General features: G+C 45.8%; 1 protein-coding gene across 1 annotated transcript in view; it reads right to left on the bottom strand.

Moving 5' to 3' along the window:
- Positions 1-261: 261 nt before the first annotated feature.
- The window catches only part of LOC127676283 (guanylate cyclase 2G), a 41,594-nt gene continuing 27,003 nt past the window's right edge, over positions 262-14,852 (bottom strand). The window contains exons 15-21 of the mRNA XM_052172167.1: positions 11,364-11,541; positions 8,700-8,840; positions 6,675-6,867; positions 3,776-3,950; positions 3,018-3,116; positions 1,050-1,141; positions 262-366 (exon numbers count right to left, since the gene is read on the bottom strand). Of these exons, the coding sequence (XP_052028127.1) occupies positions 262-366; positions 1,050-1,141; positions 3,018-3,116; positions 3,776-3,950; positions 6,675-6,867; positions 8,700-8,840; positions 11,364-11,541 (983 nt within the window). The remainder of the gene's footprint in view (positions 367-1,049; positions 1,142-3,017; positions 3,117-3,775; positions 3,951-6,674; positions 6,868-8,699; positions 8,841-11,363; positions 11,542-14,852) is intronic.

Below are 14,852 nucleotides of genomic sequence, written 5' to 3'. Positions count from 1 at the left end.
TGTAGCTGGCCATTCCATGGAAATGGGTTTCCTATAGCCACCTCTTCCAACTACACACTAACTGGGGGGGGGGGGGGGGGCGTCTGGGAGCAAAGTTTGCAACAGAATGGGACACCAGTCAGAGAGCACCATCTAGTGGTAGGTCATTGATTCATTAAGACAGAACTACAGCTGTTCAGAGGAATGCTGGGTGCATTCCTCCCCCCCCCCCCAGGACACCCATAGACATTAGTGGGGCCCTACAAACATCTTGAGAGAACCTCACAACATCTCCGGAACGTTAGCTTCTTCCTCGGTGAATTCAGGGAGCGGGACACTGAAGCCATCTTTGCCTTTCAGCCAGAAGGTCGTCTGTTCTCCCTTGCCCTGAGGGAAGGGAAGGAGGTGTCTGGTGAGCAAGAGAAGAGCAGCCCCCAGGGAAGCACTTCTGGGTCTGGCTGGCTTGAATGGGCAGCGGGACCCATCTCCTTTAGAGAACTATGACTTCATATATGAAACCCTGGCCACTACATGCCCCACCAGCCATGTTCTTCTATGGAAAGGCCTGCAGAGGATAAGGTTCATTACCCCCCTCCCACCCAGATTTTAAAAGTATAATAAAATCTGAATTTTAGTGACTTGGGGACTGGGACTTAGGAAAGCACCTCACACACAGTGTATGTAGAGCCCAAATGTTCAGCATTGGTAACACACCAATTTCCAAATGCACAGCTAAGTCATCCAGTGAGACCACCAATAGGGACAGGGCATCATCCCAAGAAGGTTCTGCAATGATGCTGTCCAGAGGTCCTCTTTCTACCTGCTGGAGGGCACCATGCACCTGCTCCAGACTGCTCCAGTATCAATCACTCTCTTCTCTCTCAATTCCTTTTCAAGGCCCCCATCTTTGGCAGTCCTGGGGAATGAACCTAGGCCAGCACCCTGCCCCTCTACTGAGCTACAGTCCAACACCTTCCCCTTTTGTTCTCTTTCTAGGTTTCCTTCCCAGACAGCCAGTGTCTATCAAGGACGCAGACTGAGGAGATGAAAAAAGGCCAACCTGGCCTTACCTTAACTGAAATGGTGCCCCTCTTTTGCAGATGGTACCCTCCTGCTGCCAGAAGAGCTCCTGCGGTGCTCTGGGAAACATGAATCCGGAGAGCTGCCAGAAACCAGACATTGACTAGTCACCATCTCAGCACTGGGAGAGTCGGTGGGCGGGGCTTGTTTAGAGAAGGGACCAATGTTACTTCATTCTTTGTTTTCTATAACTTCTCATAAAACAAAGCACATAGCTGGGTATCATAATCCCAGCCCAAGGGAAGCAGTGGCTGATGGATCTGGAGTTCAAGAGCAGTTTTAACTACATCATGAGTTCCAGGCTAGCCTGGGATTTAGTCAGACCCTTTTCAGATAGGTAGGTAGGCAAGTATATATGTATGCATGCATGCATGCATGTAGATAGGTAGATGATAGATAGATAGATAGATAGATAGATAGATAGATAGATAGATGGACGGATGGAGAGACAGACAGGCAGACAGACAAATTTAAAGTACAAATTATATGCTGTATCTGGGGCACATAGGAGGTTGCGGCCTTAAGCCACCCAGGCGTTAGGAGGTTGGGGAGGTACTGATGGATTAGTGTTTGGTTTAGGAACACAGAGAACCAGCTCATTCTGCAAGTTGGCCATCCCCATGAATGGAGGCTCGCTGGGCTTCTTCATCGTCCCGCGATGAACTGAAGACATTTTACTGAAAATGCTACCATAACCAAAGGTGCGAGTAGAAATGTGTTAGGCGCCTGCCTAAGCAGCCAGCTTCCTGATTTACTGTAAACCTTTCCTTACAAACTGGGAGGTTTGAATGTGTGTTTTAAAGGTGGCTGATTAACTTTGTCAATGAAGTAACTCTGTGTGTTTGTGCTTATGCATTATGAGAAATCAGTACATTCAAAATAATGGCAACCCAAGTGCTTAGAAACTTAAACTATTGAAGAATATTTTCCATGTTTCAACTGAGAAAAGGTACGCGTGCTCGTGTGTGCGCGCGCACACACACACACACACACACACACATATACCTATACCTATACCCATACCCCATCCCCATCCCCATCCCCATACCTATAGGTGTGTGTGTGTGTATGTATATATGTGTGTGTATCAAGCAATAGTTGGTATAATAAAATTACCAGAAAGCACATGAACATATGATGCTTTCTAGAGTTCTGTTTATAGATTTTCTCTACACCACCAGGTATATACTCTACATCAAAGATGGAACCACTACTACTCACAGGCCAGTCTGCCCAATATTTTTGTTTGCAAATAAAGTTTTATTGGAACCAGGTCTTGCATTCATATGTTTCTAAAACTACTCTTGAACTACAACATCAGAATTAAGTAGTTGTAACTGAGACTATATCACCCCTAAAACCTAAAATATTTACTGTCTGACACTATAGAAAAAAACATTTTCTATATGTTTCTAATGTGTGTTTTGTGTTTATAAGCTTTCATTGTGCATAGGTTTGTTAAGAATGGGAAGAAAATCTTGATGGGTAAAATACTAGCTCTCCAGGCATAACAACCCAAGTTGTGATCCCCAGCACCCACATAGAAGCTGGGTGTGGGTGCATACTTATAACTTCAGTGATGGGAAGGAGAAACAGAAGAATTCTGAGAACTCGCTGGTCACCCAGCCCAGTCAGTCAGGGAACTTCAGCTTCAGTGAGACCCTGGCTCAAAAATCAAGATAAAGAATAAGGTGGAAAAGAAAAAACACACATGCAGAGAGGGGGAGGGGTGGTTAAAAGAAAGAAGCCATGTATGTTTATGTTGCTTCACTCTGCACACAGGGGAAGAAACATCTCTGTTTACACAGCTGGTGCTCAGGTCGACTCCTGGGAATAATGATCTCCTCCAGGTGGAAAACAAAGACGAAATGCAAATGAGTCTTCTAAAAATACCACTGATCAAAGATAGAGGACAGGGATACTGTGCTTGCTTGCAGCATGCTGCAAATGATACCCACGCAAACTGCTGCTTTCCATTCTGGATGCCATGTTCACAGTGTCTCCAAACAGACAGTACCTGGGCATGGTGATTCCCACCACACCGGCCACCACAGGACCTAAGGAGGGAACAGTGGAAGTGTCTGACTGCCTGTTTTCCCCAAGACAGGGCTCTCTGCACAGGCCCTCAAGTCCACAGAGGAAGTTAATTCTTCAAGTATTTCTTTGAGCGCCCCTGGGAGCAATGCTTGACATCAGGGGTCACTGAGTGCATGCAAAGCATCTTTGGGTTGCCTGCACTTCTCGTAGAAATCAAGTCAAACCTTAGCCACATTACTTATGAACTGCAGATGTATACAAAGCCCACAGCAGCACAAACTTGAGGGATTACTTCTGACTGGAGAACAGGTTTCATTTTACTTGGATAGTAGGACCATGACTACATAATTTGGGTTGGGCATGGGGACCTCATGCAAAAGGAAACCATGAAGCATTTTCTCAAAGGGGTATCAAGACATGGGCCTGTACCTACAGGGAGGCTGAGGCAGGAAGACTGCAAATTGGAGGCCAACCCCAGCTGTGCTGCAAGACTCTCTCAATATTCTTTTTTGTTAAAGGTAATAAAAGGATATTTAAACCACATAGGGCATTCTGTGGTCCCATGGCACTATGACCATATAATGACTCTGCTCCTGTAAGCCTCAGACACAGGGCTCAAGCCCAGAGCCACCTGTGGTCAGACATGGACCCTCTGTCACCTGCCACCAGTTCTGTCTACCTGTGTGGAGGCCTATCCGGAGCTTGAGTCTCTCCTCAGGCATGTGCCCGATCTGGAAGTGGGTGGTGACACTGAGTAAGTGCAAGGACATGGTGGCAATCTCGCCCACGTGTTGAGCTCCATTTCGGATGGGCAGCCCACTGGCTACCATGTAGGCATCTCCGATGGTTTCAACCTGCAAACAATACAACCCAGCACACTTACGTTTCCATGAGGGAGGGAACCCCCCTCAGCCCCTTTCCTGAGCCTCATACTCCAAAGCTTGATACTTGCTGATCTTTCTGTTCCACCCAAATCCAGCATTTCTGCACATGTCTGCTCTTGTTCAGGCTCCTCCACAAACATTCCTTTTCCCCACAGACATTGTGCTAACCCTGATACCACAGACCTGACAACCCTGGTACTGTATTTCCCTAGTCCAAGGTCAGAACCGGTTAGACAAGCAGCCACATGTAAGTCTGGTAAATCCTGAAGGATCACGTGAATCCCTCAAGCAGAGTCTATATTAGCCAACATAAAATGTCTTCATGCCACACAAAGACATAGAAATACTTACACACAGTTCAATTACTTCACTCACATACATATACACATTTTTATCACTGACCTGGGCTCCTCTGAACCAGTTCTCTTAAAACCAAAGCCTTTACTGGCAATAGAAGTAACTGGTGCCTCGGAGCCCGAGGCTTCAAGCTTCTGCAGATACAGTTGTATCTAGTAGAACCCAAAGATGATATTAAAGGGCACTATATTAGTCAGGTAGTAAGAATACTGCCCATGAGAAAACGTATCTTCTGCTGACCCAAAAATTACAAAAGTCAATTACTCAACAAGTCTAACTTGGTCCAAGATCACTTTTCCTCTCCTGAGAACAACCTTCATAAATACAAACCAGATGCAATAGCCACCCATGCCAACTGCACCTGGGGAGAGAGCTAGGAGAAAAGTTCCAGGGGGCACTGTCCTGGGCAAAGCAGGAGTGGACATGAGCTCTTAAAGGCACACTGTGCCATCCTTTCACCCTAGAATATCTGCCATTTGTGGAGAATACTAGGGGATGTCCACTGAGTGTCTGTCACTCAGGGACATGACCACACTACCTTCCAAACCTTGTCAGTCCCAAGACATAGGGAGAGGAAGCAGCATGGGGTCATGGTAAGATGTGTACAGTTGGGAACAGTTGAGGCTGCCTAGTAAGTATGCAGAGGCACACAGTACACATAGCACTGCCCTCACCAGGGTCTGACTACCCACAGAGCAGCATCAGCATCATTGCACACACAAAGTCACATCATCACCACTTTTGCTGTTCTCCTCTGTGGGACCTTGAAAGGCAGCTTGGTCCTGCTTGAGCTAAGGCTCAAAACCCCAGAGACCTTGAAGGAACAGTAGGCATTTCACCTGTTCCCAGGTACCAGGTCCCTATCAATAGCCGCAGACCCCCATAGATTTGTGGTCATCAGTCACGTAAGGGCAACTCCGCAAGCCCCACGCCTCACACCCTGCGGTAGAGGGTGCGACCTGTGGTCATGTAAGCTCAAGACAGATCTCCATCTAAATGAGGTACCTAAAGGCCTGAAGGGCTTAGCCAATATGTTTTCTTTCCCAGACACTCCTCCTTGCCAAAGGTATTTAATTTCAGGCCCACCCTGAGAAGGGGGTACGGAAAGTGTTTCCACCATGACTATAAATGTCTTAAAATCATGGACTGCCTCTTTTCACAGGGATCCACCGTGGGGAGGCATGGAGAAGGCCTTCTACAGAGCCCCTGTCTGATCTCCTGTATAAGGGCTCTCTGCAATCCCAGCCATGACCAAGCCAAGCTCAAGCCTGCCTCTGTCATCAAGCCAAGAACTCCCACCAAGGGACTAGCCAGAGCTCCCCTCTTCCCACCCCCACCCCCGGCCTGGGCTAGATCCAGCCCGCAGGCCCCCACTCCATTCTTAGCTCTTTCCTGGCTCCCAAGGGTGCCTGGGTGTCCAAGAGCATGAGAACCAAACAGCCCCAGCCTCATCGCAGGCCTGGGGTCCCCCAACAACTCCTGCTGTCCCGTGCGCCTGGAGTGCGCTTCTCCACCCCTGGAGCAGTGTCCCAGGGCTTCCCAATGGCCCAGCACCCACCCCGTGACAGCGTCGGTAAGGGCAGTCAACTTCCCATGTCCTACCTCCCCGAGAGCCTGAGCCCAGTGGTGGAGCAGACACGGGACCCCACAACCCTGCACTCGTCCATCCCCTTCTCTCTAGGGGACCATGTCTATACACCCCCTTGAGTGTATCTGCCATCTCCTACTTAGCCTGGATCATCCCAACAAAACTGAGATCCACAGAGGAGCTGAAGGTAGCGGCTTTGAGCGGTCTGAAAGACACACTCAGTACTGGTTAATGCCTCCTTTCAAACATCTTTTCTGTGAGATTAAAATAATGGGCGGAGAACGAGGATGCTCATAGAGACACAGTGTGTGCATGGAGACCAGAGGAACCTCAGCTGTCATTCGATAGCCACTAGGCACCTTGGTTTTTGAGACAGACTCTCACCAACCTGGAACTCACCAATTAAGATGGTTGGCCATCAAATCCCAGCAATCTACCTGATTCTGCCTCCCTCCACGGGGCTGAGAATTCTGCACCACGAAGCCCCGCGTATTTCTACACGGGTTTCTGAGGATCGATTTCAAGTCTTCCAGCTTGCCAGACAATCACATCATCTGCAGTCACCACTCAATGACTCTGGACAAGCATGTCCACTTGTGACCAATCAAGGCCCTTCCCAAGAAGATGGACAGACACAACACATCGGGGTTCTGCCGCGGGTTGAAACCAGCTGAGATGTGGTCTGCCCTCAGCCTGGATACGGTGGCTGGGAGCCTGTCCACACCACAGCCCAGGGAACCTTGGCTCACCTTGTATACATCGTGGGCCTGTATCGTGCGATCAAACAAGCCGTAAAGGTCATTGAGAAGCTTCACCACCTGCAAGGGGGAGCTGAGGGAGCACAGTTTTGTGAAACCCACGATGTCAGAGAAGAAGATGGTGACAGACTCAAAATGTTCCGGTTCTACGGACTTTCCTGCTATGAGCTGTTCTCCAACGAAGCTGAAATCAGAGAAAGGGTGGATTGGTCTTAACAAACCCACGTTTGTTCCTGCTTCCTAGGCCCCTGGCAGAGTCGACCCTTCTGCAGACCCTTTGGCTTTGGGTGACTAGGATTTTACTTTTTAAATTTGTCATATAGAGGGACTTTGCAACATGCATTTATTCATGCATGGCCTTTACAGAGATTTTTAAGCAGTGGCTATAACCTGCAGGGGAGGTTGGGAATCAGACAGGTCACAGCCCACAGGTTGAGAACCACTAAACCATAATTCTCAGCACTCAGGAGGCAGAGGTGGGTAGAGCTCTGTGAGCTCAAAGGCAAACTTGCTTACAAAGTGTACTGGCTGGTTTTGTGTGTCAACTGGACACAGGCTGGAGTTATCACAGAGAAAGGGGCTTCAGTTGGGGAAGTGCCTCCATGAGATCCAGCTGTGGCGCATTTTCTCAATTAGTGATCAAGTGGGGAGGGCACCTTGTGGGTGGTACCATCCCTGGGCTGGTATTCTTGGGTTCTATAAGAGAGCAGGCTAAGCAAGCCAGGGGAAGCAAGCCAGTAAGGAACATGTCTTCTGCGTCAGCTCCTGCTTCCTGACCTGCTTGAGTTCCAGTCCTGACTTCCTTTGGTGATGAACAGCTGTGTGGAAGTGTAAGCTCAATAAACCCTTTCCTCCCTAACTTGCTTCTTGGTCATGATGTTTGTACAGGAATACAAACCCTGACTAAGACCCATAGTCCCAGGACAGCCAAGGTTACATATTGAAACCCTATCTCAACATAAAGAAAATAAACAAATATTCCCTGCTTCCACTCTTTGGGTGACATTCAAATGTACAAGCATTTCAAAAGTAAATGCTTCGATCTGGAGTTCAGAGGATGCAAAGGTGGAAAAAGAAAGTTGAAGCATTTTTTTTTTAAGTTGATGCTACAGGCACATATTGAACTAGGCAAAGGTTTCAGAGGCACACAGAGAGGGTATGTGTTAGTGGCAAGACATGAAGCTAGCCTGCCATCTAGTGGCTTGATCCTGTTACTGCATCCACCACTTTCCACATTAATCACACTTCCTTTTTCTGTGGTTTGGGGAAGTTTGTCTGTTTTCATTAACAAGGTGGATCAACTTGCCAACTTTTGGACATACATACATACATACATACATACATACATTCATATATATACATATATGTGTGTAACATATACACATACATCATATACACATACAAATACACACACATATACATTCCTTTCCTCAATCCCTCCCTCCATCTCTTTCCCCCTCCCCCACTTCTCTCCCTTTTACAAAGCTTGATATTCTCTTAGAAAAAGAACAATAGAAATATGTTGCGTTATCTTACAAAATCCATTCTACGCTATCACCGGTTATAATGTGGATTGTTGTCTGTAAGCGGGTGAGAGCAGGCAAAAGATAAGGCTAGAGCTGTCCTGGAACTCACTCTGTAGACCAGGCTGGCCTCGAACTCAGAAATCCACCTGCCTCTGGCTCCCAAGTGCTTGGATTAAAGGCATGCGCCGCCACTGCCTAGCTGCCTCTAGAGTTTTGATTTTACTGAGTTACAGGGATTTGTGACAGCTAGCCACAGAGGTTGGATGACTGAGAAAACAGCGGTTCAAGGGCAAGCGAACCTCGAACCTCGGGAATGAGCCACGGGTGGGAGGAGACCTCCGCAGCCGGAGCGTAGCCGGCGATAACAAGGATTGGCTATTTTTTAATTGTTACACACAACAAAAATATTTCTCTTGCTTGGCGCCGCTAAAACAAGGCAACTCATCTTCCTCGGGTTGTTTTTGGCCTGCCTACCGTTGCTTCTGAATACCTTGGCAACATGGTGGACAGGAGTTTCTCCACCTTTCTCTTCTCTGCCACCAGCTGGCAGGTCCGCTCCGCCACTACTTCTTCCAGGTGATTGGCGTACATTTCCAGCTTGCCCATCACGCTATCCAAGATGCTCACCCGGCTTTAGAAGAACGCAAGTGTTAGCACCCATTCCCAGGAACCACAGGACCACAGAGAATACACAGCTCCCAAATACATATCCCAGAGAGACACACCTTGCCCTTAGGTTGTGCTACTGAGGACCACCCATGGCAGCAGCAAGTCCCCGCCCCTGAGCTGAAGCTGGCCAAGCCCTCCATTCCTCTGGGCCTCAGTTTACTCATCTGAAAAATGTACCTTGTGTGTGGTTTTGTGGGGATTTCTGGGAGCTAATGTGTATAAACTGCCTAGGGGTGAGCCTGTGGCCAGCAGACATTCAGCAGTGGACTTTGATAGCACATCTTCACTTCCCAGCATGCTCCCTGGGAAGCCAAGTCAAAAGGTACAGATTGCAGAGTGGAGCGTTTCTCAGATTGTCCGGCACGGACCGTGTTTAGGTTCCACGGGACTGCGTTCCAGAAATGCCCCCTACGAAATCGCTTACATGCCTCACCTTTTAGATGGAAAGACTAAGAATCAGATAGAAGTTTGTCTTAATGTTGGGACCATATTGTCTGAGTAAAATGTCAAGGACTTATCTACCAATCCAAGATACATTATGTTAATTGGCAAAGTATACATATTTTGAAACATATTTTATACCATTAGCAGTGATGTTTCATGTACATTAAACTAATACAAAAATTAGCAATTAAAATAACTAATGTGACCTGTAGAAGAACACAGGCTTGTTATGCTAACAATGCCAAAGCTAACAATTTTCTTTTAATTTTTTAAAAGAATTATTTATTTATTTTATGTATGTAAGTGTTTATTTTATGCACACTATCGCTGTCTTCAGACACTCCAGAAGAGGGCATCAGGTCCCATTACAGATGGCTGTGAGCCACCACGTGATTGCTGGGAATTGAACTCAGGACCTGGGGAAGAACAGCCAGTGCTCTTACCCGCTGAGTCATCTCTCCAGCCCCACAATGCCAAGTTAAATGCACAGATTAGAAGCAGACACCTTCAAGTCAGGGTTCTTTCTGCCTCCTCAAGCTAAAAGTGAGCATTCAATATGTATTAAAAATTATAGCACCCAGTCCAGGAGCGGTGATGCACACCTTTAATGCCAGCACTGGGGAGGCAAAAGCAGACAGGCTTCCATGAGTTTAGGACAAGCTTGGTCTACATAGGGAGATCCTAGGGAGCACCAAGCCAGACAGAGCTACATAGTAAGAATGTGTCTCAAAAAAAAAAAGAAAGAAAGAAAGAAAGAAACAGAAAGATACTATTGTGGGGGTGGAGAGATGGTTTGGTGGTTAATAGTACTTTCTTCCTGGTTGTCAGCATCCAAAATGCAGCTTACTACTGCCTGTAACTCAGGGAGTCTGACACCAACTTCTGGCATCTACTGACACACATGCATATAAATAAACACTTTAGCTTGATATGTAAGACGCTGGTATTGAAAAGGGGATTCGAGAGGTAGGCTCAATAACCAACTACAAGGTTGGAGTTAGCTCAGGGTTACACCCTTGCCTAGAACACACAAGACCCTGGATTTGACCCTCAGCTGTGCAGAAGAAAACAAATGAGTGATAATCTAAAGTTGGTAAATGACTTTTTTCCCATAGTCCAACACCAAATTATCAGTTATGATCCTTAGAATAAGAAGACAACTTTGCGGAGTCGACTTTGGACATCTCTGTATGGTGATGAGTGTTAGGCTCTCAGCTTCATCCCCATAGCCAGTTCCCACCCAGCTATCCTATTCATGCTCAAATAAGACTAGTTGCATCATTACATCAGTATAAAACATTGTGTTCTCTTCAGATTGTAAACAGTGTCACCTAAGGAGGGAAAAAACAAGACCATTTGAATAATAAATCCTATTCGCAAATTTAAAAAAGGAATTTGAAAAATATACGAATTTTTTCAGGTAGTGTCAAAAATGGCCTGGGTAAAAGCCTTGACTGGCAAGAAATGTCTGAACGGGCCCAGAGGGCAGTGGCATTGCTAATGTCTGCTCCTCATGCACAAAATCGATTGAAGTCTCCAGCACTCCATCTGAGCCATCACGTAGAACTTTGCATATGGTGGACATTAAATGGAAACATGATGACAGGAGAGGAAAAGAGAGGAGGGGGAAGATGGGTAAGAGTCACGAGAGGAGGAGAGAGAGGAGGGCAGGGAAGGAAAGGAGTGGGAAAGAGAAGAAGGGGATGGGGGGGAAGAGGAGCCATCCAGACTGTCACAGAGACAAAAATGAACACCGAGTGCATCCTACTAAGTAAAGGGAGCTGGCATGAAAGGGGACGTGTGTGTGTGTGTGTGTGTGTGTGTGTGTGTGAGAGAGAGAGAGAGAGAGAGAGAGAGAGAGAGAGAGAGAGAGAGAAAGAGAGAGAGAGAGAGAGAGAGAGAGATCTAGTAATGAGGCAAAATTCTAACTGGGTGCGGCTGAGAGTTTTGGGGAGGGTTGAATAGGTGACAGACATGAATTTTTTTCAATTCCCAACGGCTACATGACAAGAGGGAAGAATCCACTGCACATTTAACTTACCCTCTGGGACTGGCTTCCTGTAATGTCTTCTTGATGGAAGGGAAGGTGGGCCTTTGCTCTGGAGATTCAGCCCAACACGCCCTCACCAGGACCACAATCCTTTCATCACCTTTATCCTCCAACAGGGACGGCCGAAGCGGAACGGGTGCCCGGGGGTCTTTGATGCTGCTGATGATTTCTGAAACCCATTAGGGGTTTGGATAAACAAGCTGGTCTTGCCACTCAAGACACAACTGTCTAAATGGTGATGGCATCCTCCAGTTTAAAAACAAAGTTAAAATAAACAATATATTTGAATTCCAGGACGACCTAGATGTGCATAGATATTCTAGATCCTTCTAGAAAATTAAAGAGTCCAGTGGAAATATAGACACAACCTCTGACCCATCAGCTTCCATATTGAGGCTTGCCCAAGTCTCCAAAGTGTGCTTCATGCAACTTGGTATCCCATGCTTCATAAAACGTGATTTTAAAGAATAAATGCTATTGTCTCCCTGTCTGCCCAGTTTTGTAAACCTGCTTCCTTTCGCTTCTCTGTCAGCTTCTAGCAGCATTTATTAAGGATTCCATTTCCACCTTTTAAAAAAGGAAATATTTTGAGAGTAATGTATTCATATTTTAATATAAAAATACTATGTTGTAGAATATTGATGAACAACAAATGAACAATACTAAACAAAGAGAGCCCTGAAAGACTTTGTGTGCCTGTGAGCTGGTAATGTGGTCTAGAAAAGCAAAATTCTAGTCTGGATGTGACTGGGAGTTTTGGAGATGGTTGAATAGTAGGTAAATGGGGAAGGAGCAGGTAAATGTTCTGTTTGACAGTGTAATGATGGGCACACGGGCACTATTTGGTAACACCTAGGGGAAACTCATAATACAGTTACGTTTAAGAAATGAAAACATTGTTTTTAATATATATACATGCACACATATATGTATGTGTGTGTATGTGTGTATATATATATATATATATATATATATATATATATATATATATATATATATCAGGACATGAGAGAAGCTAGAAATGGAATTCAGGACAAAAGGAAAGAGTCTAAAGGTGCTATGTGTATGTGACTTTGCTAAAAATAGGGCTGGCTAAAGGGGGGAGCCTCCATATAAGGCCTGAAATAAGTCAAGAAGACAAAAGGAGCCACTGGCAATTCTTCTGTTCATAGCTACTATGTTGTTGCAGTTACTTCTCCTGAGGGAGGTCCTGGAAAGAGACTTCCGGTTCAGTGAGAAATGCTACCTTGATGTTTAAGATGGAGAGCTATAGATGGTGATGAGGAAAATTGACCACATCATTATAAACTCATGCTTAGCTTAATAGAGATGCAGATGCGTGCCTGTATCTTATATGTCAAATATGTGTTATATTATACACACCTATATTCCCACCTACCAAAGGGGGGCTAGAAACAATACTCTAGTAAAAAAAAGCATAAAGCAAAAGTCTTGGTATCACTATATAAAGAAAGAAGCCAGGGCTGCTTAGAGAATGGCCTGCTTCTTGTACTGAGCAGGGTATGTAGTATTGAGTCAGGGGGTATAGTACTGAGTAGGGGTATAGTACTGGCCGGTGGGGGCTGTAGTACTGAGTGGGATGGATAATACTGAGCAGGGAGTGTGTAGTACTGTTTAGGGATGTGTAGTAATGTGTAGGGGTGTGTAGTACTGAGTGGAGATGTATAGTACTGAACAGGGGATATGTAGTACTGTGTAGGGGTGTGTAGTACTGAGTGGAGGTGTATAGTACTGAGCAGGGGATATGTAGTATTGTGTGGGGGTGTGTAGTACTGAGTGGAGATGTGTAGGGCTGAGCAGGGTTATGCAAAAACAAGTCTAGAGAGTCCATAACACCAGAAAGTAGAAAAGCACTCAAGAGTGAAAGAAAAAACAATAGCAGTTATGTGTCCAGGGACCATGCCAACAACTGAAATTGGACAGCCAGAAATGAACCATTTGAGGCACAAGATTAAAAAGAAATGTTCTGTGAGTCTATATTGATACATGGCACAGATAAATGAAATCACATAGACAAACCTAACAGGGAATTCTATAATATCTATGGAAATTCTTGATTTAATATGGCCTATACATAGTGACTTCCAACATAGAAGGATAAAATCAAGAAGTCTACAATGGGGACATCAACAAGGACTGTCTCTCCCTCAGATCATCAAAATTAGCCTCAACTTGGACCAGTGTGTTCACAGTTGCATCATTAAGAACAGGCAGTGTCACAAAAGTGACAATTTACATCAACAAGCTTGTCCCCAGCACATATAACCCCAGAACAGCCATGAGAAAAAGGAAAGGTCAGATGTTCCAAATAAGAAGCAATCTGTACAGTATCTGGCCAGCAGCTGGGGAGACTGGTTTCCTGGGTAAAAGCATTTGCTATGATGCCTAGAATCTGTGTAAATGCCGGATGGGTGTGGCGGCCCAGAATACCAGCACCGGCAAAGTAGTGACAAGAGCTTTCCCAAGCAAGCTCGCTAGCCAGGATAGCCACAAAGACAAACTCTGGGTTCTGTGAGAGACCCTGCCTTGATGTATAAGTTGGAGAGCTATAGAGAGCAACCTCGGGCTTCCACACAAGCATGCACAAGCATGTGCACCCACACACACATGCACAAGTATGCAGGCAAACACGCATAGGTATATACATAGATCATACACGTGTGAAACAAGTCTGATCAGTATGCCTCAAAAATGTCATGGTCATAAGTGGGGCCAGAAGAATTGTGTTGATGACCCACAAGACAGAAACTAAAGACAATGTGTGACACCCAAGAAGGATGCTGAGACAGAAGAAACTAAGGCAATCTAAAGTATGGCCTAATATAACAGAAACCATAATTTCAAATTAAACGAAGCTGGGTTTGTGGTGCCCTCTTGAGGAGGCTGAGGCAGGAAGATCACTTCAAGTTGGAGGTCAACCTGGTCTGCACAGAATTCCAGGCCAGCCAAAGTGGCACAGTGAGATTCTGTCTAAACCAAAGCAAAATTGCGTGTGAGCTTTGTCTTGGATTATGCATTTGAATGCCTAAAATACATTCTGAAACAACTCCTTAAAAATGTACTTGTAAACGATTGTAGTTTGCATCCAAAGTAAAACTCAAACATCGAGGACAGCAATGGCTGTGGAAACAGATGGAAGACGGTGCTGCTTTCTGCTGCCCTGGATTTAGGTCTAAGGACTTGAGAGTTCATCGGATGATAATGGACCCTGAGAGTACCTCTGGGATGTGGACTTGCTGGTTAGCAACATGCACCTGACATTTCCACGCAATCATTTCTACAGTGCATTAGCTACTTCGAAGCACTTATTCTTTCTCTTTGGAAAATAGGCAGGGCACTGACCTGGGGTGGGGAGGCTGAGTAGATACTTCTGGGCCTGCCTGTTCCCATATTTCCTGGAGAACAGGTTTGGAGAGACGCTTGAAACAGTACTTTATTAAGTTTCCGGTGCTACTTTAG

Source organism: Apodemus sylvaticus, chromosome 1, assembly GCF_947179515.1.
Source record: "Apodemus sylvaticus chromosome 1, mApoSyl1.1, whole genome shotgun sequence".
In the NCBI taxonomy this organism is placed as follows: Eukaryota; Metazoa; Chordata; class Mammalia; order Rodentia; family Muridae; genus Apodemus; species Apodemus sylvaticus.
The sequence above is the reverse complement of the archived record's forward strand: the minus strand, read 5'-3'. Positions and strand labels throughout refer to the sequence as shown.